The sequence below is a fragment of the Melanerpes formicivorus genome, unplaced genomic scaffold, assembly GCF_026170545.1.
Source record: "Melanerpes formicivorus ecotype bairdi unplaced genomic scaffold, bMelFor1.0.p_v2 SCAF_20, whole genome shotgun sequence".
NCBI lineage: Eukaryota > Metazoa > Chordata > Aves > Piciformes > Picidae > Melanerpes > Melanerpes formicivorus.
Genome location: NW_027142372.1, coordinates 11,014,148 through 11,040,642, shown reverse-complemented (window position 1 = coordinate 11,040,642; position 26,495 = coordinate 11,014,148). Strand labels below are relative to the sequence as shown.

The 26,495-nt window shown below is 46.1% G+C and overlaps 1 protein-coding gene across 1 annotated transcript in view; it reads right to left on the bottom strand.

The window, feature by feature from the left end:
* Positions 1 to 4,227: 4,227 nt before the first annotated feature.
* ZCCHC14 (zinc finger CCHC-type containing 14) overlaps positions 4,228 to 26,495 on the bottom strand; it is a 67,623-nt gene continuing 45,355 nt past the window's right edge. The window contains exons 3-13 of the mRNA XM_068150811.1: positions 23,296 to 23,369; positions 18,771 to 18,842; positions 18,476 to 18,585; positions 13,574 to 13,668; positions 13,427 to 13,481; positions 11,237 to 11,510; positions 9,820 to 9,911; positions 8,247 to 8,374; positions 7,426 to 7,566; positions 5,875 to 7,347; positions 4,228 to 5,212 (exon numbers count right to left, since the gene is read on the bottom strand). Coding sequence (XP_068006912.1) covers positions 5,157 to 5,212; positions 5,875 to 7,347; positions 7,426 to 7,566; positions 8,247 to 8,374; positions 9,820 to 9,911; positions 11,237 to 11,510; positions 13,427 to 13,481; positions 13,574 to 13,668; positions 18,476 to 18,585; positions 18,771 to 18,842; positions 23,296 to 23,369 — 2,570 coding nt within the window. The 3' untranslated portion in view covers positions 4,228 to 5,156. The remainder of the gene's footprint in view (positions 5,213 to 5,874; positions 7,348 to 7,425; positions 7,567 to 8,246; positions 8,375 to 9,819; positions 9,912 to 11,236; positions 11,511 to 13,426; positions 13,482 to 13,573; positions 13,669 to 18,475; positions 18,586 to 18,770; positions 18,843 to 23,295; positions 23,370 to 26,495) is intronic.

The window sequence follows — 26,495 nt, the reverse complement described above, 5'->3', positions numbered from 1 at the left end:
GAGAAGGTCTTGTGGCCTTTCAGTGCTTAAAGGGCTGAAAAGAATGATGGGCACTGATTTTATAGCAGGGCCTGTTGTGACAGGACAAGGGGTGATGGTTTTAAACTCAAAGAGGGAGATTTAGACTGGATAGAAGGAAGACACTTTTTACACAGGCTGCCCAGAGAGGTGATAGACCTCCATCCCTGGAACCATTCCAGGTGAGGTTGGTTGGGGCTTTGAACAACCTTCTCTAGCTGCAGGTGTCCCTGCTCACTGCAGGGGGGTTGGACTAGGTGGTCTCTCCCAACCCAAACCAGTCTGTCATTCTGTAATTCCATCCCCATTTTAGAATAGAATAAACCAGGTTGGAAGAGACCTTCAAGATCATCGTGTCCAACCCATCAACCAATCCAACCCACCTAAACAACTAACCCATGGCACCAAGCACCCCATCAAGTCTCCTCCTGAACACCTCCAATGATGGTGACTCCACCACCTCCCCAGGCAGCCCATTCCTCTGGGCTCTCTGTATAGAGCTTCTTCTAACATCCAACCTAATCTTCTTCCTAACATCCAGCCTGCTCCTGCTCCACCAACCTCTCACAGCATCCCAGTGCTCTTGAAAACTGGACTCTGCTCTCACAAGTGGGACTCTGATCCTCAGGAACAACCTCAGGCACCAGCCACAGAAGATTTAAGGAGGCAGTGAGCTGGTGATTCCTTTTGCTTACCTGTGGCCTCCTCCTCTGTGGTCAGCACAGACCTACACAAGGGGTGGGGGGGGCAACAAGCACAAACCCTCTCAGGGCAGCTGGGAGCAGAGCCGAAGAGAGGAGCTGTGATTCACGAGCTGAGGTCTGTGGGCTGGAGAGACAGCAAAAGTAATAAAAGCAATTCAAAGAACCCCAAGTTGCTGCTAACTGCCAAGCTGGAGGAGCCCACACACAGATGGAAGTCCCTTGAAATGGGAAAACCAAAACCCACCCCAAACCAACCTCAAACAACAGCAAGGGACTGTGTTTAACTCTTTATTTCCCCCTCCCCCCCCCATTACATTAAATTTACTCAGATAAAAACATTCTAAAAATGTACAATTTTTACTTTTAACAAAGTATAATAAAACATAAAAACCCCCAATACCAGAATACTTGGACATTTACAGTTCAAAATCAAATTAGCTGAAATATTAAATATTTACAAAACTATTTAAAATATTTATAAAGTTACATGCACAAGTTGTAATACTAGAGTTGACCGAAGTAAAAGAAATGGCTCAAGTGGGAGCAGGAGTTTTCCTTCGTTCCTAAAGTGGAAAAAGTTATGTCCCAGGAGAAGCTGTTAATCTGCACTTTGCAAACACACAGGATTGGCTCTCTGCTTCACTACCAATGCTGTTCCTTGCTGACTTACAAGCCAAACCGAAGAGAGCACACGGGCAGTTCCAAGGGGGTTTGCCCTCACACGAGGTGGAGGCGGGCAGGGTGACGAGGGTTTGGTTCTAGACTCCTGCGGTGTCCCCTTCCATGGATTTCTGTCCAGGTTTGCCCACGTCCATCTCAAACATTCCACAGGCATTCTAGACCCCAAAGCCCCAGCTCTGAGTGTCCGTGACCCCCAGTAAACACAGAGACAGCCAACCCACCGGCAGAGGATCCAGGTGAGGTCACTTGGACTTTGCTCTGGCCGATACCACAGACATTGAATTTTTTGAGTGCCTTCACCCTGAATGAAGCTTGCCAGCGAGAAAGGGCACGAAGCACAGTTTGGGTAATGGTAAAGGTTTAGTGTCAGACCCTTGGTTTTGGAAGGCTGGCAATTAATTTGCCAAGATTTAATGATCCTAGTGTGAAAAAGTTTCACATAGGGTGGACTGTGACTAGGTGGTGTTAAGGAGAAGTATCATGGAACTCCCTTGCTTGCTATAATGAGGCTTCCCTCTTCGCTCTCCTGCTGCTCAGCACAGAGCCTGGCAGATTTAGTAACACTTCATTTGCCAGTGCCAGGAAGATTTTGCTGGAAATTCCACCCTATTTCCAGTATTTCCATCACCAACACTTCCAAGGGGAAAACACTGCTAAAACTGCCCTGTGTGTAGCTCACTCCCCCAAGGGAAGGCTCCTCGCTAACTTCCCCATGTCCCTGCAGGGAGATGACTTGGGATTCCCTTCCACCCTACACTTAAAAATCATCTCTATTCCACAGTGAAATCCATTCTGAGAACTAATTATTTTTATACTTTCAGGACAAAGATAGCAATAAATAGTGTTCTTTGAAATCTCCATCTTTCAGCATATAAAAATAGGTTTTACCAACTGGTTGGTTCAGCCAGGGAAGCTGGAACTCCTCTTCTAAAATGAGCTGCCTTCCTTTCAGGGGGGAAAGATGGATTTGTGCCTTTTTAAAGAAGAGATTAAGGGTTATTTTATGGAACTAAAGGGCTCTGGACTTACCAACTTTAGCTGTTCTTGGTACAAAGTGGGCAGCACCCAGGAGCAGATCTGAAGTCATAACTTGCTCTGCGGGAGGGCAGGCTCTGCCATCACTGCTGGCTCAGCAAACATTTCTCTATCACATTCATTGTTTTAAGGTACTCAAAAGACTTCTGAACTTGAACTTACTCTAAAACCAGACTTAGTTAAAAACAGTACCTAAAAAGTACACATAAGCCACTTGAAGAAACATCAGTCTGAACTTGACCCAAAGGAAATGATCCCAAAGGAAGCTCTGCAGACAGGAATGGAACAGTTTGCTGAACAGAAGTTCAGGTTTGCAGTCCTTTTCGTTACGCTTTCCACTCTCTGATAAACCACCAGATGAGATTCTGCCCAGCTTTGGGCATCACCACAGAACACAACTGCTACAGGGAATTACTGTTGGGTGGGGTTGGGTTTTTTTTTTGCTGTCGATTGTTGCTCTTTTGAGAGGGCTTTTAACACTTGGATGTGTGTGGAAATACAGTTTTTATTTTAATACAACTCAGCTCTAAAACATTGTTTTCAAAAAGCAGAAAAAAAACAAACCCCAACTCCACCTCTTAACTGTTAAGGTTTGGCTTTCAGCACATGTTCCAGGCCACGGGAGAGCCCCTCCAAGCTGCACGTTGTAAACATCATCACTGAAAACTGGGTGTTGGGAGAGATTGTTCCTACCAGTGTCTCAGGCTCATTAAGGCAAAGTAAATTGCATTGTCAGTTTTCATCACTTTAGTGTTGTGGGTCTGAAGGTTGCTGTAGGTTGGAGCACAGGTGATGTCCCTCCCAAGCCGGGCAGAGCAAACAGGGTGTGTGGTACCGGAGGGAGTGCGAGCTGGCCTGAGAATACACAAATCTGGTTTGGTTTTTACTTTGCATAGGAATGAATTGTTATTGGTTTTTTAAATGCAAATTTTATGTGTTGGTTTTCACAAAGCCAAACCTGCTACGAGCTGCTCTGGACCTAGTTTGGTTTTGGGCCATCCCGCGTCACTGTGTCTCCCCAGCGAGGCTGATGGCCACCTGCTGAGGGTGAAGGATGGCCCAGAACGTCTCTTTCCTATGACAAGGCCCAAGAAGGTCTTCACTGTCAAGCCACTGCGTTACCCCACCTCACACCAGCGTTTGCTAAAGCCACATCTCCTCAGGGCAGCTCTGCACCACTTCCAAACCTCCTCCTTGGGCACGACTTCCCTCACTTCCCAGCCAAAGTCAGCTGTACCACTATCAATCCTCCTCATCCTGGTGTGGTTTAAGCTGGGTTACGAAATACCTCCACCTGTAAACAAGGCTTCAGACTTTAAAGGTGTCTTCCAAACTACAGTATGCAAATACCTCTGTGTCAGACATTTTAAGGAGAAGGCCTCACCCATTTAATGCCATTGGATTCCTGGGGTGAGCCATGAGGATTAGGATCTTCTTTCAACCAGGCAGGACCAAACTGTTTCAAATGAGCAGTTCAGGATTTGTTTGGGTTCCTCTCAAGTCCTAATTTAGATTTGTCACCCACAAATTATGTATGCTAAGTAGTTAACACCAAAGCTAGTCATCTACAATCTATTGCAATGAAGGAGGCTGACAATAAATCCTTCAAAGTCTTGATAATAATGAAGTTTACTACCTTTTACATGTTTGACTTCTACCACTTCTGAATCCTGTAGCAAAAGCCTCAGGGTAGGAGTCAGGGTTGTTGGTTTCTTTTTTTTTTTATATATAAAGTAAAGCAAAAGCTTATAAACTCTGCTACCAGAGTTCTGGAAGTGGGGAGGGGAAGTTTAGGATGGTTTAAAATTCATTTACAAAAGCAGAATAATAAGGTTTCTGTGAAAGAGACCTATATACAGTAAGAGGACATAAAGGTCATTTTGTGTATCACAGGAAAATATCCTCGAAGCCTTTTATGACTCTGGAGTCTCTGGGACTTGGACCCTTGGAAAACTGAGTTTATTCCACTGCTGGGAACCCAGCACTATCTAGTAATAAGTGAGACAATGAAGCACAAGCTTGTTTCCAGAAGGAAGGGAAACTGCTGTGTGTGTTCTTTTGGAAGGGAGAGCAGAGACTGACTTAAGGTTTGTGTTGTCTAGTTAAGTCCTGTAGCCTGCTGGTGCCAATTGTTACAGAGTTGGAACTTCTTTGCCTCTTGCACCGGTCTCAGAGTGACACTGTCTGCTAAAAGTGCAGAAAGCTTGAAGAGTTTTACATTCTTCTGTAGTGCAATCCTTAAAAATCCCAGAGATTAGTGCCTGATCACTTTTGAAAAAAAGTAGACATTTTACCTAGCCCAGGGGTGCCAAAGACCTTCCGGCGAACGGCCGCTTCCACCTCAGAATGTAGCTGCCCGGGAGTCAAACCTTTCACCTCAGAAAGTCCACATATGGCAACATTCTCCAGTGAAAAGAAAACTTTACAAGAAGTACCTCAGATGTTGCAACTGGAAATGCAGCTGGCCAGCTCCACCGTCCACCCGGTCCGCATCGATGACGCGCAGTCAGAAGTTCCAACGAGGAGATCCAAGCTTGAATTTGGCAATCGAAATGGGTTTGACGCACCCCTAAGCTAGATTTCCTACCTAGTCTAATAAAGTAAAGCACCTTTGGATTAAAAAATACATTAAGCTTAACAGCAACTGGACGTCTCAGTTCTGTGTTTCAATCTCCTTTTATCTCCATGGCTTACAGCATTTTCTTGCCAGATTAAATGTCAGTCTGTGGAGTCGAGACTTTCGGAGGGAGGGGCATACTTCAGCCTAAACGTACCTGGAGGGAGAGGAAGCAGAAGAATTAACCATCACCAGCCTTTTCACACCCGTTATGCCTCAGAGCTTTAAAGCAATCTGCTTCTCATCCATGTAAGGCAGTATTACACACCCTACAGAACCATAGTTTGGGTTGGAAAAGACCTTTAGGATCATCGAGTCCAACCGTACCACAAGCTTGCAGCACCGTAGTGGAGCTGCAGGAGAGGATGACAAGCACGTGTCTGCAGCTAGCAGGAAGGGAAAAACTCAAAGCACAGTAGAAGCGACCAGTTTAGATGTGGTTTTAGGGCTGGTCAAAATTTGCTTGGGATTAGCATCACAGAATCAAGGAACCACAGAATCAAAGGACTCCTGAGGTTGGAATGGACCAACCGCTTGCCCAGAGCTCACAATCCCACCACTCCTGCTAAGCCACCACCACTAAACCACATCCCTCAGCACCACATCCACAGGTCTTTTCAATCACAGTATCACCAAGGTTGGAAGAGACCTCAAAGATCAAGACCAACCTGTCACCACAGACCTCATGACTAGACCATGGCACCAAGTGCCACATCCAATCCCCTCTTGAAACCCTCCAGGGGCGGTGACTCCACCACCTCCCTGGGCATCCTGCTCCATGTAAGCCACGTCCCTCCTCCTGCCTCTTGCTTTTTTTACCTTGCCGATTGAAGTCCATGGGAGGCTGTTTGCAGTCCTGAGCTCTGTGCCCACTGGCCCCGCAGTTGTAACAGGAGAGGTTCCCATTTTTTTTGTGTCCGGACCCGTTGCCGTTTCCCATCATTCCCTGTGCCTGGTATACCCCCGCCGTCCCCGCCATAAAGTTCTGCATGGGCGGCACCGCGAAGGTCGACTGCCCCGCCATGACGGAGTCGGGCGCCATGCCGCTGTTGTAGGCGGTGTGGACCACAGGGAAGGTGGTGCTGCTGTTGTACTGCTGCGTGTTGATGTAGCCGTTGCTACACAAAGGGTTGAAGGGCAGAAATGGGAAAGTAAACATTGAAGGTCCTGAAAAGGGGTGCTGGAAATAGTTGGCGTAGCTGACGGTCATGCCGCTGGAGCCGCAGTTGCCGCTGCACCCGCAGGAGCTGCACACCATGCAGCCGGGCGGCTGCGGCTGCTGCGGCTGCTGCTGGTGGTGATGGTGGTGGTGGTTCTGGTTTGGTACGGGGATGCTCCCCGCGGATCCGCTGCTGCTGCTGCTGCTGCTACTGCTGCTGCTGCTGCTGTAGAAGTTGTTCTCGGCGACAGAGAGCGTGGGGCTGGAGCTGGGTGCGGGGCAGCTGGGCAGGTTGCCCATGGTGGCAAAGGAGGTGGAAGGGTGGCTGCTGGAGGAGGCCGCGTTGCTGTTGTTCGCACAGAAGCTGCCTTGCATGGGCGCCACTGGCACGCTGCTCATCGCAGAAAAGGCAACTTTGGTGTTGGCTGTGTAGAGAGCAGTCCGGGGGTTGATTATTGCAGGGGACACTGTTATTTGCATATTACTGGAGCAGGAGGTCTGCCCAGCAATGGCAGAATCAGTAGGAAGAGACGAAGACACCAGGAGTTTGATGGGTGGACGAGCCACGTGGAAGACTGTGCTGGATGTTACGGTGGCAGCAGTGCTGGTCTCTACTATTAGTCCTGGCTGCTGAGCTGTTTTCATCACTCTGTCCAGACTCGAAGCATGCATGACTTTGGTTCGAGGACCGAAGTTAATAGTAGATGTGGGTGAGCTGCTCTCAGCAGCCCCTGACAGCACTTGCAAGGGCTGGTGGGGAGAAGATGCAGACATGACATCCACCACTGCATTTCCAAAGCTCTTTTCCATTTTTATGCTGCCCCTAGATCCAGAGGAGACTTTATTTCTTTCTTCTAAAGATAAAAGAGAATGCATAGAGGATGAAAGTAGCTTCATGTCTGCATTGCCACGCTCTGATTTGTGCACTGAGTTTAGCATCCGAATAGGGGTGATGTGAGTAGAGGCTGCTGACATCATCTGCATGGGCAGAGTGTGATGGCCGGATGGATTGGAACCTGCGTCGTTTTGCACTGGTAAGACCTGGGCCGTAGGTCTGGCAGAGCTGGAAGTGAAATGATTCAGTAACATCACTGGCTTCTCCTTTTCAGAGCCATCCAAGTGAATCTCCAAACCTGGGGACAGAAACATCTGTAAATACTTCACCAGACAAAAAAGGGCACTGCTGGCACCCTCTGGTCGGTTCTGCTTACGTCTCTCGTTCTCCTCGGCGCTGTCTGAGCTCTCCTCCCTCGTCTGGATCCCCATGGGGCTGGAAGAGGAGCTGGAGTACTCTGAAGAGCTGCCCTCCCGGGGCAGTGGGTGGGCTGGCTGATCCACATCCACTCGCAGCTCTGCAGGGACAGGGTGTGTGAGCAGTCAGGAATGCAAACAAAATGGCAACACCTACTTGACAGGACCTAATTACAGCTGGCTCATGGCACCATCCAACACAGTGATGCTCAAGATTGAGAGAGACACCTTGGCTAAGCAGCAGAAGTCTGGAGATGCAACAGTGGCTGACTAGTGCAGCACTATGAAGAGGAAACTACTTTTCATTGCACTCCTCCTACTTTTTGATTGCTTCCCATTAAGCCAATGACATTTTGGAAGCTAATTCTTACAACAGGTTGGTGGAAAAGCAGTGCAAGAATGAGTTTGCTTTTGTGCAAGGGTGGCCTGTGCAATAGATGACCTGTACACAGCACTGGTGAGGTCACACCTTGAATCCCAGCTTCAGTTTTGGGCCCCCTACTGCAAGAAGGACATTGTGGTGCTGGAGCAGGTCCAGAATCTGGAGAACAGGTCTTGTAAGGAGCATTGGAACAAGCTGCCTAGGGGAGGGTAGTGGAGTCACCATCCCTAGCAGTGTTCAAAGAAACACCTAGACATGGCACTTTGGGACACAATTTAATGGCCATGGTGGTTGACAGTTGGACTCAATGACCTTAAAGGTCTTTTCCAACCACAGTGATTCCATGATGCTATGATATCCAGCCCCAAGAGCACAGCACTGTCCTCTACTCTTTCTCACCTGCAGCATGGTTGCCACGAATGCTCTGGATAGGCCCTACATGGGTGGTAGGGGGAACCCTGGCCACGCCGCTGCTGGTCACTGCCGAAGGTGTTGTGGAGTTTAGGCACCGTTTCTCTGATTTTTCTCTGTAGGGTGAGGGAGAAATGTTATGGAGAAACAGAAACTGGCAGAAAGCACAACAGACAATCAATTTCTGAATGAAACTGCAGCAGACACAGCCCACTAAATGCCAACCCACTCATTTCAAATGGGAACATTTGGAAATTGCAGCAGTCCTGCCCATAGCTTCATGCCAGCAGTTACATTTGGACTGTTTGCCATCTCATTGCAATATTAATGCTCTTATTTGTACAAGGTAAATCATCCCAGTGATAGGACAAGAGGTAATGGCTTCAAATCAGAGTAAGCTGGATTTAGATTAGACATTAGGAAGAAATTCTTCCCCAGGAGTGTAGTAAGGCACTGGAAAAGCTTGCCCCAGAGAAGCTGTGGAGGCTTCAAGCCTGGAAGTATTCAAATCCAGGTTGCATGGGGCCTTGAGCAAGCTGGTCTAGTAGGTGTCCCTGGCCATGGCAGAGGGCTTGGAAGTAGATGATCTCTAAAGTCTCTTCCAACCCATACCACTCTATGATGCTGTGATCAAATGGTGATGAAATTCTCTCACCCATTATCTAAGCTTGTCCAGAATCTGGTCGTGCACACCAAAACCAAAGAGAAACCAAATGCAGTCCAAAGTTTTCATTTTGCAAACACACTCTGGAAAAATTAACACTGATGAACAATGCTGTCACAGAGCTTAGATAAATGGGCATGGATTTTGATTTTTACTTGCTTTCTAAGTAACTCCAGTAGCTTCAGAATAAATACTTCCTTCTATGTGAAGATATTAAAATATAGAACAACCTGTGGCATCAGCTTCCCCAAAAGTGGTTTGGTTTTTTCATATCACCCTAACCACATAAAGCTGTGATCTTCCTGAGACCAGGGTTATCTGCAACAGCTTTGACTTTCTGTGGTTTGTCCCCATACAACATCAGAAGTCCAGATCCTGCATCCCAGCTCCAGCAGGGGCCTGAAGAACTGCAGCTGCCACAGCTGGCCTTGGCTACTACAGGTCACCATGGAGGCTCTCAAAGGAGCTGTGCTCCATCCATATGGATGGAAGTCAAAAAACCTGGCAGGTCTTATGAAGGAAAAAGTCCTGCTGGGCATCCTGGGGTTTTGTGTGCATCACCTGAGCTGGCAAACTCTACAGCTCAAAAGCTTGTTTACCTGATTCCCTCCTACCTATGAGCCTTGGGTAGATGGTAAGCCCAAAATCTGAATAGCCTTTGCACACCTGCTTTACAAAATCTATTACACAAGTTAAACCAGCAAGTACTAAATTTGACCCAGTAAGCCTTTGTTTCAAGAGCTTTTCAAAGCAACTGACACAGCTGCAGGGGAAGGGAGCCAAATGTTACCCATATTTACATGTGGGAATCCTGCTTGGTTTATGGTTAGAAAGCAAAGACCTTTGTAGAACTTGCATTAACTCTCTCATGATCTTTCTTCCCCCTCCTTTACTTACTTCTCCAACTCTAGCTGAGTCTTGAGCTTCTTCTTTGCTCCCATGGTGAGTGATTCAAACTTATTCAGATCTTCCTCAGTAAGACTCAGAAACTTGTGAAGGGGAGGAAAAAAGAAAGTGTGCTGAGGTTTAAAGCCTCTTTTTCATCAAAGATCAGTCCTGAAAGGCAACTTAAAAGCCATTTTTTAAACATATGTTAATTCAAGGAAACTCCCCAGTTTTAAATTATAGAATCAGGGTAGAATATAAGTGTGGAGGACTGGCACGGGAGAGAGAATGTCTGCAGATGAAATTTAATTAGGTCTGTGCTTGGTTCAACTCTTCAGAAGAAAGATGAAGTCATTCATGTATATTAAAACAGAACTTTGTGCTCAGTTTAAGGATCTGCTTCTCTTAAAAAAACACCCCACCAAACATTCTAGTTTTCCTAGTGGTGTCTTTTAACACAGAAATCAGTGTGCTGTCACTGGAAAAACATCATGCCAAACTAAATGTTATAATGAAATATAGATGCAGAGTGTGGAAAAACATAGACAGTTGTAACATGCTGTAATGAAAATGAAGGCCAGCAAAGTGTGCATAAAAACACACCAGAACAGGAACAGTTTTGTTCTCTTATTACAGGGGGGAGAAAAAAATGTATTTCCCTTCACATAATGAACAAAGTCAAATGAGAAGACTGGTAACAGATGATTATTAAACACATACAACATCCTACCACCAGCACAGAGCCATCCCAGTTTAGACCTGGCCCAACTAAAGCACTTAGTCCACTGGAGGGCGTTCAAGGCTCAAAGAGATGTCAGAGGACAGGGATTTAGAGATGGAGCTGGGTAAATGCTGTCAAAGTATTCTGCTCAGATCAAACCCAGCACACACAGGTATCATTCCTTACTCTTGCTATGCAAATGGGTGATTTTGTTTCCACATCTCCAGAACACAAACCCTTCACAGTCACTTGCATGTTCGTGCAGCACAGGCTAATGTTTTGTGTCAGAAGTCTCTGTGAATGCAGTGTTTAAACAAAGGATAACCAAATATTTGGGGAGGAAACAAAACAATCAATCAAGAAGCACAAACAAGACAACAACAAAAAAACAAATCAATAACGTTTAGTTATCTACTGCACAGGGAGCCCAAGCAGAACTCCCAAGACAGCCATGCAGGTTGGATTTCAAGCATTTAGTGAAGAATTCTGAAGCAGGCAGCAGCTGTCAAACAGCCCAGGCCCAGGCCACAGCACAGATTGAAACAGAAATAACTTCTTCATCCAAATGTTATTGCTTCCAGAGACTGCAAACTTTCAGCCTCCCCTAACTTCCATGATTCACTCAATACAGATGTTTGCAGCCTCTCTGCACTGCAGAGAAGTCCAGGATAATCTAAGAGCTGTCTCCCTCTTAATCCACTGCCCTACCTTCTCCATTGTGAGCTGTTTGAAGACAGGGTAGTACTTGTGCAACCGCAGTTTCCTGAGCCAGTCTAAGATCCCATTTTGCTCCTGTGTCTGAGGGGTCTGTGGACTGGAAGACATTAACATGGGTGAAGCAGAGGTGTCCATCTGGGTGCGATAGGCCAGCGAGGAGCCGGTGCCTCCCGCGTGGGAACAGTGGGGCAGTGCAACAGGAGCGGCGGCTGAGTGCTGGACATGGTTCTGAGAAGACTGAATGCCAGCCACACCACAGATAGGCCTGCAAAAGAGCAACATCATTTGGTTGAGCACATTGTGCCACCCCCAGAGGGCAGCTACTATGGTCACAAGAACTTGCCCCATCCAGGATTTCTGGTAAAACCTGCACTGTTTGGTCCAAGTTCAGAGATTTGGGCTTGCAGCACAATAAACCCAGGGCAGTTTATGTCAGATGACAAGCCTGATCTTCACCTTAGGCAGGGGTTTCCTCCTATATAATCACAGATAATGTATGTTCTACTACTTCTCTGCAACTTAAAAAAGGTTCAGTGAAAATGGCTGTGACTCAAGGGAAAGGGAAAGGGAAAGGGAAAGGGAAAGGGAAAGGGAAAGGGAAAGGGAAAGGGAAAGGGAAAGGGAAAGGGAAAGGGAAAGGGAAAGGGAAAGGGAAAGGGAAAGGGAAAGGGAAAGGGAAAGGGAAAGGGAAAGGGAAAGGGAAAGGGAAAGGGAAAGGGAAAGGGAAAGGGAAAGGGAAAGGGAAAGGGAAAGGGAAAGGGAAAGGGAAAGGGAAAGGGAAAGGGAAAGGGAAGAAAAGAAAAAAGAAGGCCAAATATAATCATGGGGAAATTCTTCTTTACATGTGGAAGTGGCAAAATAACCTCCAGTATTGGCTCCTTGGAGGGCTCTGAGGTTTGTGGGAGGAAATGAAACTTGCCTCTTAAGAAGTTCTGAATAGAATTAACCAGGTTGGAAAAGACCTTTGAGATCATCGAGTCCAACGTATCACCCAACACCATCTAATCAACTAAACCTTGGCACCAAGAGCCCCATCCAGGCTCTTCCTAAACACCTCCAGCGATGGTGACTCCACCACCTCCCTGGGCAGCACATTCCAATGGCCAATCTCTCTTTCTGTGAGTTTAAATCCTAACAAAAGGCAAGAGAATGTCTTTCCTGTTTTCTTCAGGGCTGCTTCTACCTCCCTTGGAAGAGGGTTTATCCTCTGAAGGAAAAAAAACCCTTGCTTCAAGGGAACATTAAAATGTGCTGTAGAGAGAAGGAAAACGCTCTCAGAGATGCTCTGGTTGCTCTTTGCTCACAAAGATGACCAGATCTGTGCCTACAATTCAGATAATCATTATTCCTTTAAAGTTCGTGATTGAGACCATGATGACTTCACAAGGAACACATCCATCACCACAGCTCAACAGTGAAGTGTTGATGCCAATGGCTGGCTATAGCTTTAAATACTTTGACAAACTCTGCTTAAAATGGGTGTTTAAAGGTTCTACTGTCTGATCTCCAGTAGAATTCTCATCAAAAGGTTTCCCTGAACTCTTTCTTGAGCATTTCTTAGGACAGAAGAGCCACGGGATGAAATGAAACGACAAAAGATTTTGTCATAGTTCTAGAAAGTTTGGTCCAATGGTAATTGCATTGTGTATCTTTTCTTTTTGAAGCTGAAGCTGAAGTCTGTCTTTCATTTCCAGGAATTGCATCATATTCTGCCTTGCAAATTATCAGTTACCTAAATTTTGTCTAGTAGGAGGTGTCACTCCCATGGCAGTGAGAGACAATCTTAAAGGCCCTTTCTGATCCAAACCATTCTACAGTAGTGTGATTTGCTGTCTGTGATTTGCTGTCCCTGCCATCAGCTCACTGCAAAAACTTTCCTTCAAGCAATCATCTACACTGAGCTCTTGCAGTCACTATCATATCTTGTGTTTATTACTTTAAGATGTGTTCTTAAGGCATGTAAAGAATGAACAAACAACAACACAAGGAATGCCAGCGGTACCTTACGCCAACACTCTCACCGCTTCTCTGTCCCAGGCAAACCACATAGTAAGGTTAGAACGTCTTAAAATCTTCTACAGATGAAAATGGAAGCATAGAGGCCAATAAATCCCCCAAGGGGAGACAGATCATGACCTGGGTCATGACCCAGCACAAATGTAAACAAAATGAATACTTCACCTTCCAGATGTTCCCAGCGTAGTTCCTACTTTATAAAGGGAGGGGTTGCCAGAACCTAGGGAGAGGGAAGAGAAGTTACAAATGGCACCAGTTTGGGAAGCGTGCAGCAAGATGAAAAGTTCATTTTTAGGCTTTGTTTAAACTTACTTGAACTCTGAAGTTGCTGTGAGGGAGATGAAGTGCTGAAGAACTTTCTAACGTGGTCATTTTTCACCACATGGGAAGGTAATGGTGCCAAGTACCTGTGGGTGCATCAGAAAAACAAACCAAATCCTCCCAGCTCTGACTCCTAGCTGCCTTTGTAAGCAGGTTTGTGGATGATATATATATAGAGAGAGGACATTTGGAAAGTGAATTTGGAAATCAAAACATCACAGACCTTTCAAATTAACAACACTGGAATGCTGCATCAAAGGAGACATGAAACATATGGATATTCTTCTCCTTAATACTGCTCAAATACATGTAACCATGGTGGTGCTTCCACTCTGTTCAGTTGAGACTAGGAACACTGAACACTTGGTAGGGCACAAAATGTCCAAATATAAACCTGACTATTTCCTTTTAAATTCATGAACTTGAAGACCATACAGTATAGATCTATCTGTTATTGAATCCTCTCCTCTTCAAGATAAACAGCAGATGCAGAGTCTGGCAGTGCAGGGAGAAAAAAGGCTGCAAAGCTTATGTCAAGTTTTCCCTGAGATTGCTGTGCCTCTTCTGGAGGAAAAACGGCATCTCCTAAAACTTTGCAGTGTATCAATGTGTTCTGTCAACAGGACTAAACTTCTTGTGCAGCCCTTTTGCCCCACCTTCTGCAGATTTGAACACATGTAGGAAGTGGTTTTAGACAGAGGGCAAGGTGACCAGATCTTTGTCACTCGGAAAAAGCCTTTGAGTGGAAAAGAAGACAACTGTGCACACACAGAAACAGACTCCCAGCATGGTGGGGGATTGGAAGGGACCTCTGGGGATCTAGTCCAACCTCCCTGCCAAAGCAGGGTCATCCACTGCAGGTTGCCCTGGATCTCAATGCTTTGCAAATCTCTCCAGAGGAGACTCCTCAGGACAGCCTGCTCCAGGACTCTGGCATCCTCAGAGCAAAGAAGATTCTCCTCCTGGTCAAGTGCCATTGATGAGCATCAAGCAGATCCCCTCTTAGGCTGTTCTTCTCCAGGCTAAATAGCCCCAGGTCTCTCAGCCTTTCCTCCTCACAGAGATGCTCCAGTCCCCTCAGCATCTTCATAGCCTCTACAGGTCACTCTACAGTAGTTCATTGTCTCTCCTGAACTGGGGAGTCCAGAACTAGATACAATTCTCTAGATGTGTCCTCAGCCTGGCAGAGTAGAGAGGCAGGAGAATCTCCCATGACTTGCTGGCCACACTCTTTTTAATGCATCCCAGGAGACCATTAGCCTTCTTGGCCAAGAGAGCACACTGCTGACTCACAGGCAACATTGTCCACCAGTGCTCCCCAAGCTCTGCAGAGCTGTTCTCCAGCAGGTCAACCCCTTACCTATACTGGTGCTGGGAGTTACTTCTACCCAAGTTATAGAACTGTTTCCATTGGAAAAGACCTCTAAGATCAAGTGCAGCCAACATGGCCACTAAACCTATGTCTTGAAGTGCCATGCCTACACATTTTTTGAACACCTCCAGGATGGTGACTCCACCACCTTGCTGGGCAACCTCTTCCAATGCCTGATCACTCTTTCAGTGAAGAAATTTTTGCTAATATCCAACCTAAACCTCCCTTGGTGCCACTTGAGGCCATTTTCTCTAGGTCACTGATGAAGATGGTCACTGAGCCAGCAGTGTACCCAGGTGACCAAGAAGGCCAATGGCATCCTGGCCTGCATCAAGAATAGTGTGGTCAGCAGGAGCAGGGAAGTCATTGTGTCCTTGTACTCAGCACTGGTTAGGCCACACCTTGAGTACTATGTCCCGTTCTGGGCCCCTCAGTTTAGGAAAGATGTTGAGTTGCTGGAATGTGAGAAGGGCAATGAGGCTGGGGAGAGGCCTTGAGCACAAACCCTATGAGGAGAGGCTGAGGGAGCTGGGATTGTTTAGCCTAGAGAAGAGGAGGCTCAGGGGAGACCTTGCTCTCTACAACTACCTGAAGGGTGGCTGTAGCCAGGTGGGGGTTGGTCTCTTCTCCCAGGCAACCAGCACCAGAACAAGAGGACACAGTCTCAAGCTGTGCCAGGCGAAGTTTAGGCTCAAGGTGAGGAGAAAGATCTTCACCAAGAGAGTTGTTAGCCCTTGGAATGTGCTGCCCAGGGAGGTGGTGGAGTCACCATCCCTGGAGGTGTTCAAGAGGGGATTGGATGTGGCACTTGGTGCCATGGTCTAGTCATGAGGTTTTGGGTGACAGGTTGGACTTGGTGATCTTTGAGGTCTCTTCCAACCTTGGTGATACTGTGAAGACGCTGAACACGACTGGGCCAAGTCCTGATCACTGGGAAACACCATGTGCTTTCCATCTTGAAAAACCATCATTCAATTTGAATCTGAATCAGTTCAAGTGTGAGTTTTCCAAATATGTAGCACTTCAGGGCAGGGCTCCCTTCTCCGCTCCACAGGCACAACCGTTGCTGTGTAAACGCCGACCGCTGCTCTATTAACCTAGATTTGTAGAGACTGTTGCTAGCTAAACAGCAGCCACCAGCATTCCCTCTCTCACCCTCCCTAATTCTCCTCCACAGGCTGTGATCCTCAAAGCACACAAAGGCCTGTTTGAAATGTTAACACTGTGTGTCATGAAAAATAATCCAGGCATGCACCTGCTGGCTCTGCCTATGGAAAACCAACAGCCACCGTGGCTCTGCTAACGGGGGACAGAAGTCTCTCTGGATTTGGGGAAAAGAGGTGCTTGGCAGAAGCTCTAACACAAGACCATTAGCATTTTAAAATCTCATTGCAGGCTTTGTAAATAGAGACAGTAGTGCCTGAAACTAATTTAAGCCCTTCACATTTTCCTAGCAAAACTGTTGAGGTATTTAGCAAGAGAGAAACTCTGTGACCTGCCACAGGTGATGGGTTGGAGTGTAATTATTATAGGTTGGTACAATATCTATTGATGCAAGTATTATATTCTATCCTAAAACATTACATATAGATAATAGAATTCATTTCCATTTCTGTTGCAAAGCCCTGCAAGATCATTGGCTCCAGCCATCATCTAACTCCAACTCCAGTGCTAAACCATGTCCCTCAGCACCAACTCTGCATCTCTTAACCCCCACAGGGATGGGGATTCAAGCACCTCTCTGGGGAGCCTGTTCCAGTGTCTGAGAACCCTTTCAGTGAAGAATTTTCTTCTAATGTCCAGCTTAAAGCTCCCCTGGTGCAACTTGAGGCCATTTCCGCTTGTACTATCACTTGTTACCAGGGAGAAGACACCAGCCCCTACCAGGTTCCATCCTCTTTTCAGGGCATTGTAGAGAGCAGTAAGTCTCCTCTCAGCCTTCTTTTCTCCAGGCTGAACAACCCCACTTCCCTCAGCTGCTCCTCACAAGGCTTGTTCTCCAGACCCTTCACCAGCTTTGTTTCCTTTCTCTGGACACACTCCAGCACCTCAAAGTCTTTATTGTAGTGAGGGCCCCAAAACTGCACCCAGTACTCAAGGTGTGGCCTCACCAGGCTGTGCTGAGTAGGGGGGCTCATGTATGGTGATTTAGATTAGACAGTGGCCACCTGAGTTGTGATAATGAATTATCTCAGGCTTCAAAGGTTTCTTAGCTGTTAATGGCTTCCAAAAATGGAACATCTCTAATAATTAGATACCTGCATAACTACCTTTTAAAATCCAAGTAAAATAAACAAACACCAAGACAACCTAAAACAGCTGAGAGAAGTGAAAACTGTGAAAGGGCAGGGGGTGAAAAAATCCCCACAACCCACCCTTCAGGCAATTACTTTTCTTGAGTTTTTTTTGGGGGGGAGGGTGGTTTAGAGCAATTTTGGCTGCTTTTTGAGCCCAGACCAAGCTCCTGCAAAGCCAAAGATCCTCTCTTTGTTTTTAAGGAGGAATGAGGAAATGTCAGTTCTCTAGGAAGCTTAATACAGAATATTATTACCATCTGTATTTCTGAAGAGAGAATTCCTGAAAAATTCTTATGCACTGGAATGAGAACATCAAGAAATATGCTTAGGATCAAGCTCTAATTTCACAGAATTGCTTAGGTTGGAAGGGACCTCAGAAATCATCTATTCCAACACCCCCACCCCACCCCGCCATGGGCAGGGACGCCTCTCAGCTAGACTCAACAATTCCAGGAGGAAGCAACCTCCCTGGGCAGCCTATACCAGGGTCTCACCACTCTTGACTGAAGAACTTCTTCCTAAGATCTATTCTGAACCTACTCTTCCTCAGCTTCAAAGCATTCCCTTGTCCTATTGCTAGACACCCTTAAGAAAAGTCCCCCTCCAGCCTTCCTGAAGGATCTGAGTTACCAGAAGTCAGCTATAAGATCCCTCCAGAGTCTTCTCTTCTCTAGGCTGAACAACCTCAGCTTCCCCAGCCCACCCTCATAGCAGGGATGCTCCATTCCTTGGATGATTTTTGTGGCCCTCCTCTGGACTTGCTCAAACAGCTGTGTCCTTCTTACGACAGGGACATCAAAACTGGACTCAATAGTCGAGGTAGGGTCTAACAAGAGCAGAGTAAAGGAGCAGAATCCCCTCTCTCTTGCCCTACTAGCCACACTCCTCTTGATGCAGCCCAGCACCCAGCTACCTTCTGGGCTGTATGAGGGCACTGCTGGCTCCTGTTGAACTTCTCAATCAACACCCCCAAGACTCTTTCTTCAGAGCTACTCTCAACCCACTCTGCACCCAGCCTGGATTTGTGTCTGGGACCGACCCAACCCAGATGCAAGATCACACTTTGACTTGTTGAAGTTCATGCAGTTGGCACTGGCCCACTTCTCAAGCCTGTGAAGATTCCTCTGGATTATTTCAAATTCCTTTTTTTTCTTAGTTCTGCTTGGTAAAAGCCCCTACAGTGTCAAGACAAAACCACCCAGCACCACAACAAACCCAGCATACCTAAGGTCCGATTCCAGGTCCACGTGGTTCCGTTCTAGGTAAAATGAATCTGGACCAGCTAGGCAGGGAATGAATTTCTCCAAGTTTTCTTCTGGATACAGCTGAGAGAGCTAAAGGTGGAGGATATTACACAGAGTTAGTGAAAAGATGACTGCTTGGAGGCACAGCATTTCGTAAGCCAAACATTTTACGACATCCAAGCAATGAAATTAATTTGGAGAAATGCCACTGAAGAAAATTACACACAGGGAGAAAACATCTCCCTGGTTTGAAGTACTTCAAATATCTCCTTTACCTTTGAAATAAATTCAGTCACTTCAGAGGAGGATTTGGTTACCAACGTCACCGAAGAGTCAGACCACAGGACCTTTGGAAGTTAAAAGTATTCAGTTTAGTAACTAGCAGTCAGGGATTGGAGATTGGTTCCAGAAGGTCAATAATCAGAACAGAATAGAACAGAACAGGTTGGAAAAGACCTTTGAGACCATCAAGTCCAACCTATCAGCCAATACCATCTAATCAACTAAACCATGGCACCAAGTGCCACATCCAGTCTCTTCCTAAACACCTCCAGTAACAGTGACTCCACCACCTCCCCAGGCAGCACATTCCAAAGGCCAATCTCTCTTTCTATGAAGAGCCTCTTCCTAACATCCAGACTAAAGCTCCCTTGGTGCAGCTTGAGACTGTGTCCTCTTGTTCTGGTGCTGGTTGTCTGGGAGAAGACACCAATCCCAACCTGGCTACAACCTCCCTTCAGGTAATTGTAGACAGCAATAAGGTCTCTCCTGAGCCTCTTCTCCAGGCTAAGCAACCCCAGCTCCCTCAGCCTCTCCTCACAGGGCTGTGCTCCAAACCCCTCCCCAGCTTTGTTGCCCTTCTCTGGACAAGTTCCAGCAACTCAACAACTTTCCTAAACTGAGGGGCCCAGAACTGGACACAGGACTCAAGGTGTGGCCTAACCACTGCTGAGTACAGGGCAGAATGACTTCCCTGCTCCTGCTGCCCACACTGTTCCTGATGCAGGCCAGGATTCCATTGGCCTTCTTGGCCACCTGGGCACACTGCAGGCTCATATTCAGCCTACTATCAACCAGTACCCTCAGGTCCCTTTCTGCCTGGTCACTCTCCAGCCATTCTGACCCCAGCCTGTAGCTCTTCATGGGGTAGTTGTGGCCAAGGTGTAGAACCCAGCACTTAGATGTGTTAAATCTCATGCTGTTGGACTCTGCCCATCTGCCCAGCCTGTCAAGGTCCCTCTGCAGAGCTCTCCTACCCTCTAACAGATCCACACCTGCCCCCAGCTCAGTGTTGTCTGCCATGTCCCACAAAGACTGCAAAAAAGTTTGTAACATGTGATACCAATCAGGAAAACTTTGGTTTGTGCACAAGTAACTACCACCCAGTCCTCCCTGGCTGCCTGATTGCTGTTATTGTACTTAAGAAATCTTCTCAATGCTTAAAATAAGCACTTGGGAGTTTACACAGCCACTGCATGCTGCAGACACCCAGTATTAAGGGACAGACTACTAAGTAATGGAAATGTTTTCATGATTATCATTATTGTCAAAGAAAACAGCTGGTTTGTAGAGTCTGATGTACAATGCGAACAACTCGGCGCAGCACAACAGCCTCTATTTATAATTAATCAACTCCATATGCCATGCAGACACAGATATGGCAGCAAATCACCCCAATGGAAACAAAAACACAACTCAGAATCACAGGATCCCAAAACCCCAGCATGGTGGCAGTTGGAAGGGACCTCCGGGGATCATCTAGTCCAATCTCCCCAGCCACCCACAGCAGGTTGCCCAGGATGACAATGGCTGGGTGCTTTTGGAATTTGTCCAGTGAAGGACACTCCACCAGCTCTCTGGGCAGCCTGCTCCATGGTTCTGGCACCCTCACAGCAAAGATGTTCCTCCTCATGGTCAGGTTGAGCCTCCTGGGTTCCAGTTTGTGCCTGTTGCCCTTTGTCCTGCTGCTGGGAACCACTGAGAATACTCTGGCCCTATCCTTTTGCCCCCCACCCTTTAGCTGTTGCTGAGCATTGATCCAATCCCCTTACAGGCTGCTCTTTTCCTGGTTAAACAGTCCCAGGTCTCTCAGCCTTTCCTCCTCACAGACATACTCCAATCCCCTCAGAATCTTTGTAGCCTCCACTGGACTCTTCCCAGTAGTTTCTCGTCTCTGTTGGATCACAGAGCCCAGAACTGGATCCAGTACTCCAGACCAGGGCAGAGTAGAAGAGGAGACCCTCTCTCAACCTGCTGGCCACACTCTTCATGCACCCTGCAAGGCCATTGGCCTTTTTGACCACAAGGGCACATTGCTGGCTTACAGTTAACTCCTTGTCCACCAGCACTCCCAGGACACTCTCCACAAAGGAAATGAAACCTGCAGTTACTGCTCTTGCTGTGCTCTTTAGACACCATCTTGTACATGCCCTATTGAAAGGAAATAGTTCAACATGAAGCCAGTGCATTCTTAGATAGGGAGGCATTTAGTGGTAGGTAGATGATTAGTTTAACTGATCCACAAGTCAGGAATTATTGGCATGAAGAAGATCAACCCAAGACTGACCACTTGCAAGTCCCTTCAGACTTAAAGTCAAGGTGCTTGGATGGTACAGAGATCTTCAGCAGTTCTACAGGAGAAGGAGCTGCCTTGATGTGTTTAAGAAGCAGGAGGCCATCTTCTCACATGACCCTAGTTTCAATGACAACTGAAAACATACACAAAGTTTTTCCAGCCATCAGAATGCTGCCAAGACGACTGGTGAGAGGAGAGGATTTCAAAATACATTACATAATGGAGGAATTTCCTCTCTGCAGAGCTGCTACACAAAAAGCAAGGCAGCCGGGGCGGCGGGCGGGGGGGAGAGAGAGAAAAGAAGACAACTTCAGTAGTCTCTGTTTGTACAAAGCTTGGAGGGGTTTTGTTTGTTTCTTTTTCAACTTTGTGGGGTTTTTTTTAGATTTATGAGAGATCTCAGAAAAGTCAGAAGACATTCATCCTTCTTTCCAGCTTTGCATGAACCCAACATTTGTGAGGGCTTCGGTTTCTGACGGCGACTTCTAATTTGCAATCCTCAGAGAACAATCCTGTGATCTGTGAAGTGCAGGGAACAATAGCGTGGCAAAGCCACTCCAACAACACTAAACTGCTTTATCTTCTGACCTTCCATTCCCCAGCTACTCAACAAAACATTCAATAATAGTTGGGGTTCTAACCCAGCAAACAGCTCTTTATTAGCTCGGTCGTCCTTTCAGTTACAAAATTCCTCATGTTTATAGCATAATTGCTAAGGTGAAAAGGTGTTTCACAGAGTAACAAGCAACTGGAGTCCAGACAATTCATATTCTTAAAATCCTCTTGGGGGGGGGGAATGGGGGGTGGAAAAAAAAAAGCTTGGCAATATTAGTGACATTTGGAACAATGATGGGACTTGGAAACTTCAGCGCATCACCCGTGAATCAAATCATGCAGAGGCTAACGCCGTCAACATCACAAGATGCTGAACCGATGCTCTCTTTGCACTTTTAAAGAGTAACTTCTGCTTTTTCTTTTTCCCCTGGTGAAAGTTGTAGATAATTGATATTCTACTGTCCATTTTCTTTCAGATCCTCCTTTTCTCACCAACTGTTTGGCTCCGTTGCCTCATTAAGCAAGCCACAGACATTTTCTGGGCTTTGCGTTCTCAACTGTGGAATACGTTGTTCCAACTCGACGGGAGAAAAGCAGTTTGTCATTCCTTTTGCCAGCTCCCAGAATCCAGTCTCCACTCTTCACACAAGGTTTGCAGAATGAAGTCATCCCTCCACAGAAACTCTGAACAATGCCCCGATCTCCAAAAGCTGCGTAAAAACAGGGAGAGGGAAGCCATTTCTCCCAGCAGCTTGTGGCTAACCGCTCTCATTCCAAACAAACTCTTCTCACTTCCAGTTTGAATTAGTCTGGCTTCAATTTTCAGACAACAGTTCCTGTTGTGCCTTTTTTTTCCTGCTGGACTAACACCCCCCTTTTACTGTAAAATATTTTCTTCCCTTTGAAAATGCTTTCATGTGATACTGAAAGTCATCTCGCAGTCAAGTTCTCCAAGTCTCTCACTCACTACATGGCCTTTCCCTCAAGCCTTGACTGATTTCCATAGCTATTTTCTGCACTCTTCAACACCACTTTCAAACCCAGCAATGCCTGAACCATATACCACAGCCTTACACTCCCCTCAAGGCTCAACACAAAGATAAACAACCATCCTACCTCTTGTCTCATATGTTCAGCTGTGCCCCAAGATGCTACATTCTCCTCTCACTAAATCCCAGCATGGTGGGGGCTGGAAGGGACATCTGGGGAGGTACAACCTTCCTGCTACAGCAAGTTCTCCTAGATCAGGTTGCCCAGGAGGGTTTTGAAAGTCTCCAGAGAAGATGACTGGATACACTCCAAATTAAGATCAATTTGTCCAGAGTGACACTTGAACTCTTCCCAGCTGCTGCATTCCAATACACAGGTAACCATTCTGTAAGCATGCCTGGATATCCTCCCTTAAATACATACTTTGTCACAACTTGCTGCATGACAGTGAGTACTTTCTTGTGGACTGTGTCCCACTTACCAATCTCTGCATCATCAACACCCATCTGACTATTTCCAGATCATTGGTTAAAAATTGTGACTATCATCTCTCCCAGAGGAGCTCCCCTAGACCCATCTCTGGGGTCCAACAATAAAGCTGAGAATTTCTGTAACTCCTCCCTAAGCATTATCCTCCCTTCTGTCACAGTAACCCACAAGCCCCAATCACCAAAACTTACCTCAAAGGAATATTCCACACTTCTTTCATTCTTCTTCTGTGCCAGTCCCTTTAATTCCACTTTTTCAACACTCACTACAAAATAAAAACAACAACAAAGAGATAAGAAGAATGAGGATATTCTTAAATGCATGTCAGACTCCTTGGTAGTGCCAGGACTTGCTTTGAGAGGACCTGGTGACTGGTGGTGGTGCTTCAGGTGCAGAGCTCAGGCTCACCTCACTCAGCAAAAGTTGTTACCACTACTCCATCATGCTTTCAATTCTAGCTTTAACAAGAATTCCTTTCAGCCAAAATCCCAAACAACAAACTAAGTGCAAAGTTCTTCACTTCCTCATGGCTGTACCGTATCACTCATCAACCCTACACAAACATGCATGGGTTGATCTCAATAACATCAAGTAACAAATTCCATCATCCCTCTGAGGGAGAAGTGGTGCTTAGAAAAACACAGATGGGCAGTGGCCCCCATGTTTTCAGGGGCTGAGTTTTTGCAAGGAGTTCAGTGTGGTTTTATTACTGTGTTGACATCACGACGCCTCCTTGACTGCAGTTTCATGGAAAATTTCATCCTCAGTGACTGCAGTTGGAGCAAGTTGTAACTAAAACCAGGATCTTACTGTGGAAAGGGCTGAATAACAGCACAGGTCACTGCTTCCACCTCCTCATGTGATATGTTGCTTTTAAAGACAGGATCTTGTGCATCAGGTATTTGCCACGCTAAGTTTTTGGAGACTCTTATTTCCCAATACCCAGGGATCACAAATTCCACTATGCTAAACTTGATGAAGATTATTTTACTGACTTTTTCCTCTTGTAAATGTCTCTTGTCCCTTTTGACTGCATGCATAGGGATATACACACAGGATTCCTCTTGTAAAAAGCCACTTGACACCTATACTGCCAACCTGATCTAGTGTGGGGTGTCCCTGCCCATGGCAGGGGGGTTGGAACTAGATGATCCTAGTGGTCCCTTCCAACCCTGAATGATACTATGATACTATGAAGTCACTAGAACTTTACCTCCAAGCAACAGGTGCCAGAAGAGATGCCTGTTGGGTGTATGTTGTAGTTTTGGGGTGTTTCTAACAAGCAAAAGCCAGAGCCTCTACCATTTTGTTTCTGAGGAATCACCCTTGGCAAGCTGTTTGCTTGTTTTCAAGGCTATTTATACACTATATTACTTGGAAGACTCAAAACTGTGTTAATCACAGATAACCTCCTTGTAAGATAGCTGCATGAAAGAACAGCTGCAATGTGAAAGTCACACTGACAACATCACAACAGGCAACCTGTTCCATCAGCTTCACAGCTTCTTACTCCCCATGGTGAGGCTATGGCCAAAGCAAAACGGATTATTGTCTGTCTGGAGCTTGATGTCCTCCACCTTAAGAAAATCATGACCTTAACTCTTTAGCATAGCCATTCAAATACATCTTTGCTATGTCTTGTTCATCTGAATGTCTTACAACCTGGGTCTTGGCTGTTGTAAAGACCTCCCCTTTAACCCTCTCTATTTATTTGCACTTGAACTGCAAGTTTTAAATCAATCTCCAGATGTTCCTGGCTGTCTTTACCATACAGACCAAACATTCCTTTAAGGATCATCTCAACCATTCCTTCTCCAGGTAATTAACTCTCAATTAAAATAGCATAAATCATAGAACCATATTGTTTGGAAAAGATATTTAAGATCATTGAGTCCAATCGTAATCTAACTTGACCAACACTGGTGCTAACCCATGTGCCTCACCACCACATCTCTTTCATTTTAAACACTTCCAGGGATGGGCAGTCAACCACATCCCTTGAGAGCCTGTTCCTGTGTTTGAGAACCTTTTCAGTATAGTTTCTTCTAATGGCCAACCTAAACCTCCCCTGGTGCAACTTGAAGACATTTCCTCTTGTCCTATCACTTGTGACTAGGGAGAAGAGATCAACACCCACATTGCTCCAACATCCTTTCAGGGAGCTGCAGTGAGCTTATCCCTGAGCTTGTAAGTGATGGCAATTCATTACTTATTACTTCCCCCTGCATCCCACACTTTTTGTAGAGACTTGCTCCTCTGAAAAGTTTTCAGAGGGTTCCTCCCATGCCTCTAAATACAACTTTAGAGTCCTACTGCACTGCCACACCACGTGCTGAGAATAAATTTTCTAGCACACCAGATATTGATGAGCTATCTGGAAAATAGGTAGTGGCACAAAGGTTTAAACATGCAAGTGGTTCAGAGGTTTTAATAATAATAATAATAACAACAAGAACAATAATAATAAACCAGGTAGGAAGAGACCTTCAAGATCATCGCATCCAACCATTCAACCAATCCAACCCACCTAAACAACTAACCCATGGCACCAAGCACCCCATCAAGTCTCCTCCTGAACACCTCCAATGATGGTGACTCCACCACCTCCCCAGGCAGCCCATTCCAAAGGGCAATCACTCTCTCTGTGTAGAACTTCTTCCTAACATCCAACCTAAGCCTCCCCTGGTGCAGTCTGAGACTGTGTCCTCTTGTTCTGGTACTTTTCTTGCCATCTGAAGAAAAAACTACCACAGGACACTTACTGAGAAGAATTCAGGGCACCCTTCCTTGTGGTCACAGTTAAAGAGTACTGAATATTGATTGGAATTGTACATCCTCCAGAATGAGAAAAACTTGTAAAGTGGAGGGGGCTCTCACCAGTCTGTTGGTGAAACAGCTGAAGGATGAGCAAGTTAACTTGTAGAAAGCCAAGTGCCAAATGCTGCAACATCTGGTTTTGGAGTGGGGCAAAGAAAGCCAGAGCAAGCATTTCTTCACACTTGCCACGCAGGGCAAATCCAGTGTCACTCAATTGAAGCTGTTCTTATCGTTGGCATTTCTACAGCACTCAAATACCATCTCCTCTATCTGTTCACCATCCCTCTACAGTAATTCAAGCAAAAGGAGGATTATCTAAAACATAAAATAAAGCTATTTCTGTTTTACTGTCTGGGTTAATAATAAACCTTAAATCACCTTGAGGATTTTGTGGTGCTGACAGTTACCTGACCTTTCCATCCTAGAGTTGTGCTCTGAACTTGTCCAGTTAATACCATCTGCTGCCATGAATTTATCCTCTGGAAAATGACTGCAATTAGCAAAGGTACCATCAGGTAAATATTTCTGCACTGACTGCAGTGATCCTGAACTGAATATCTTGGAAGATTAGGGC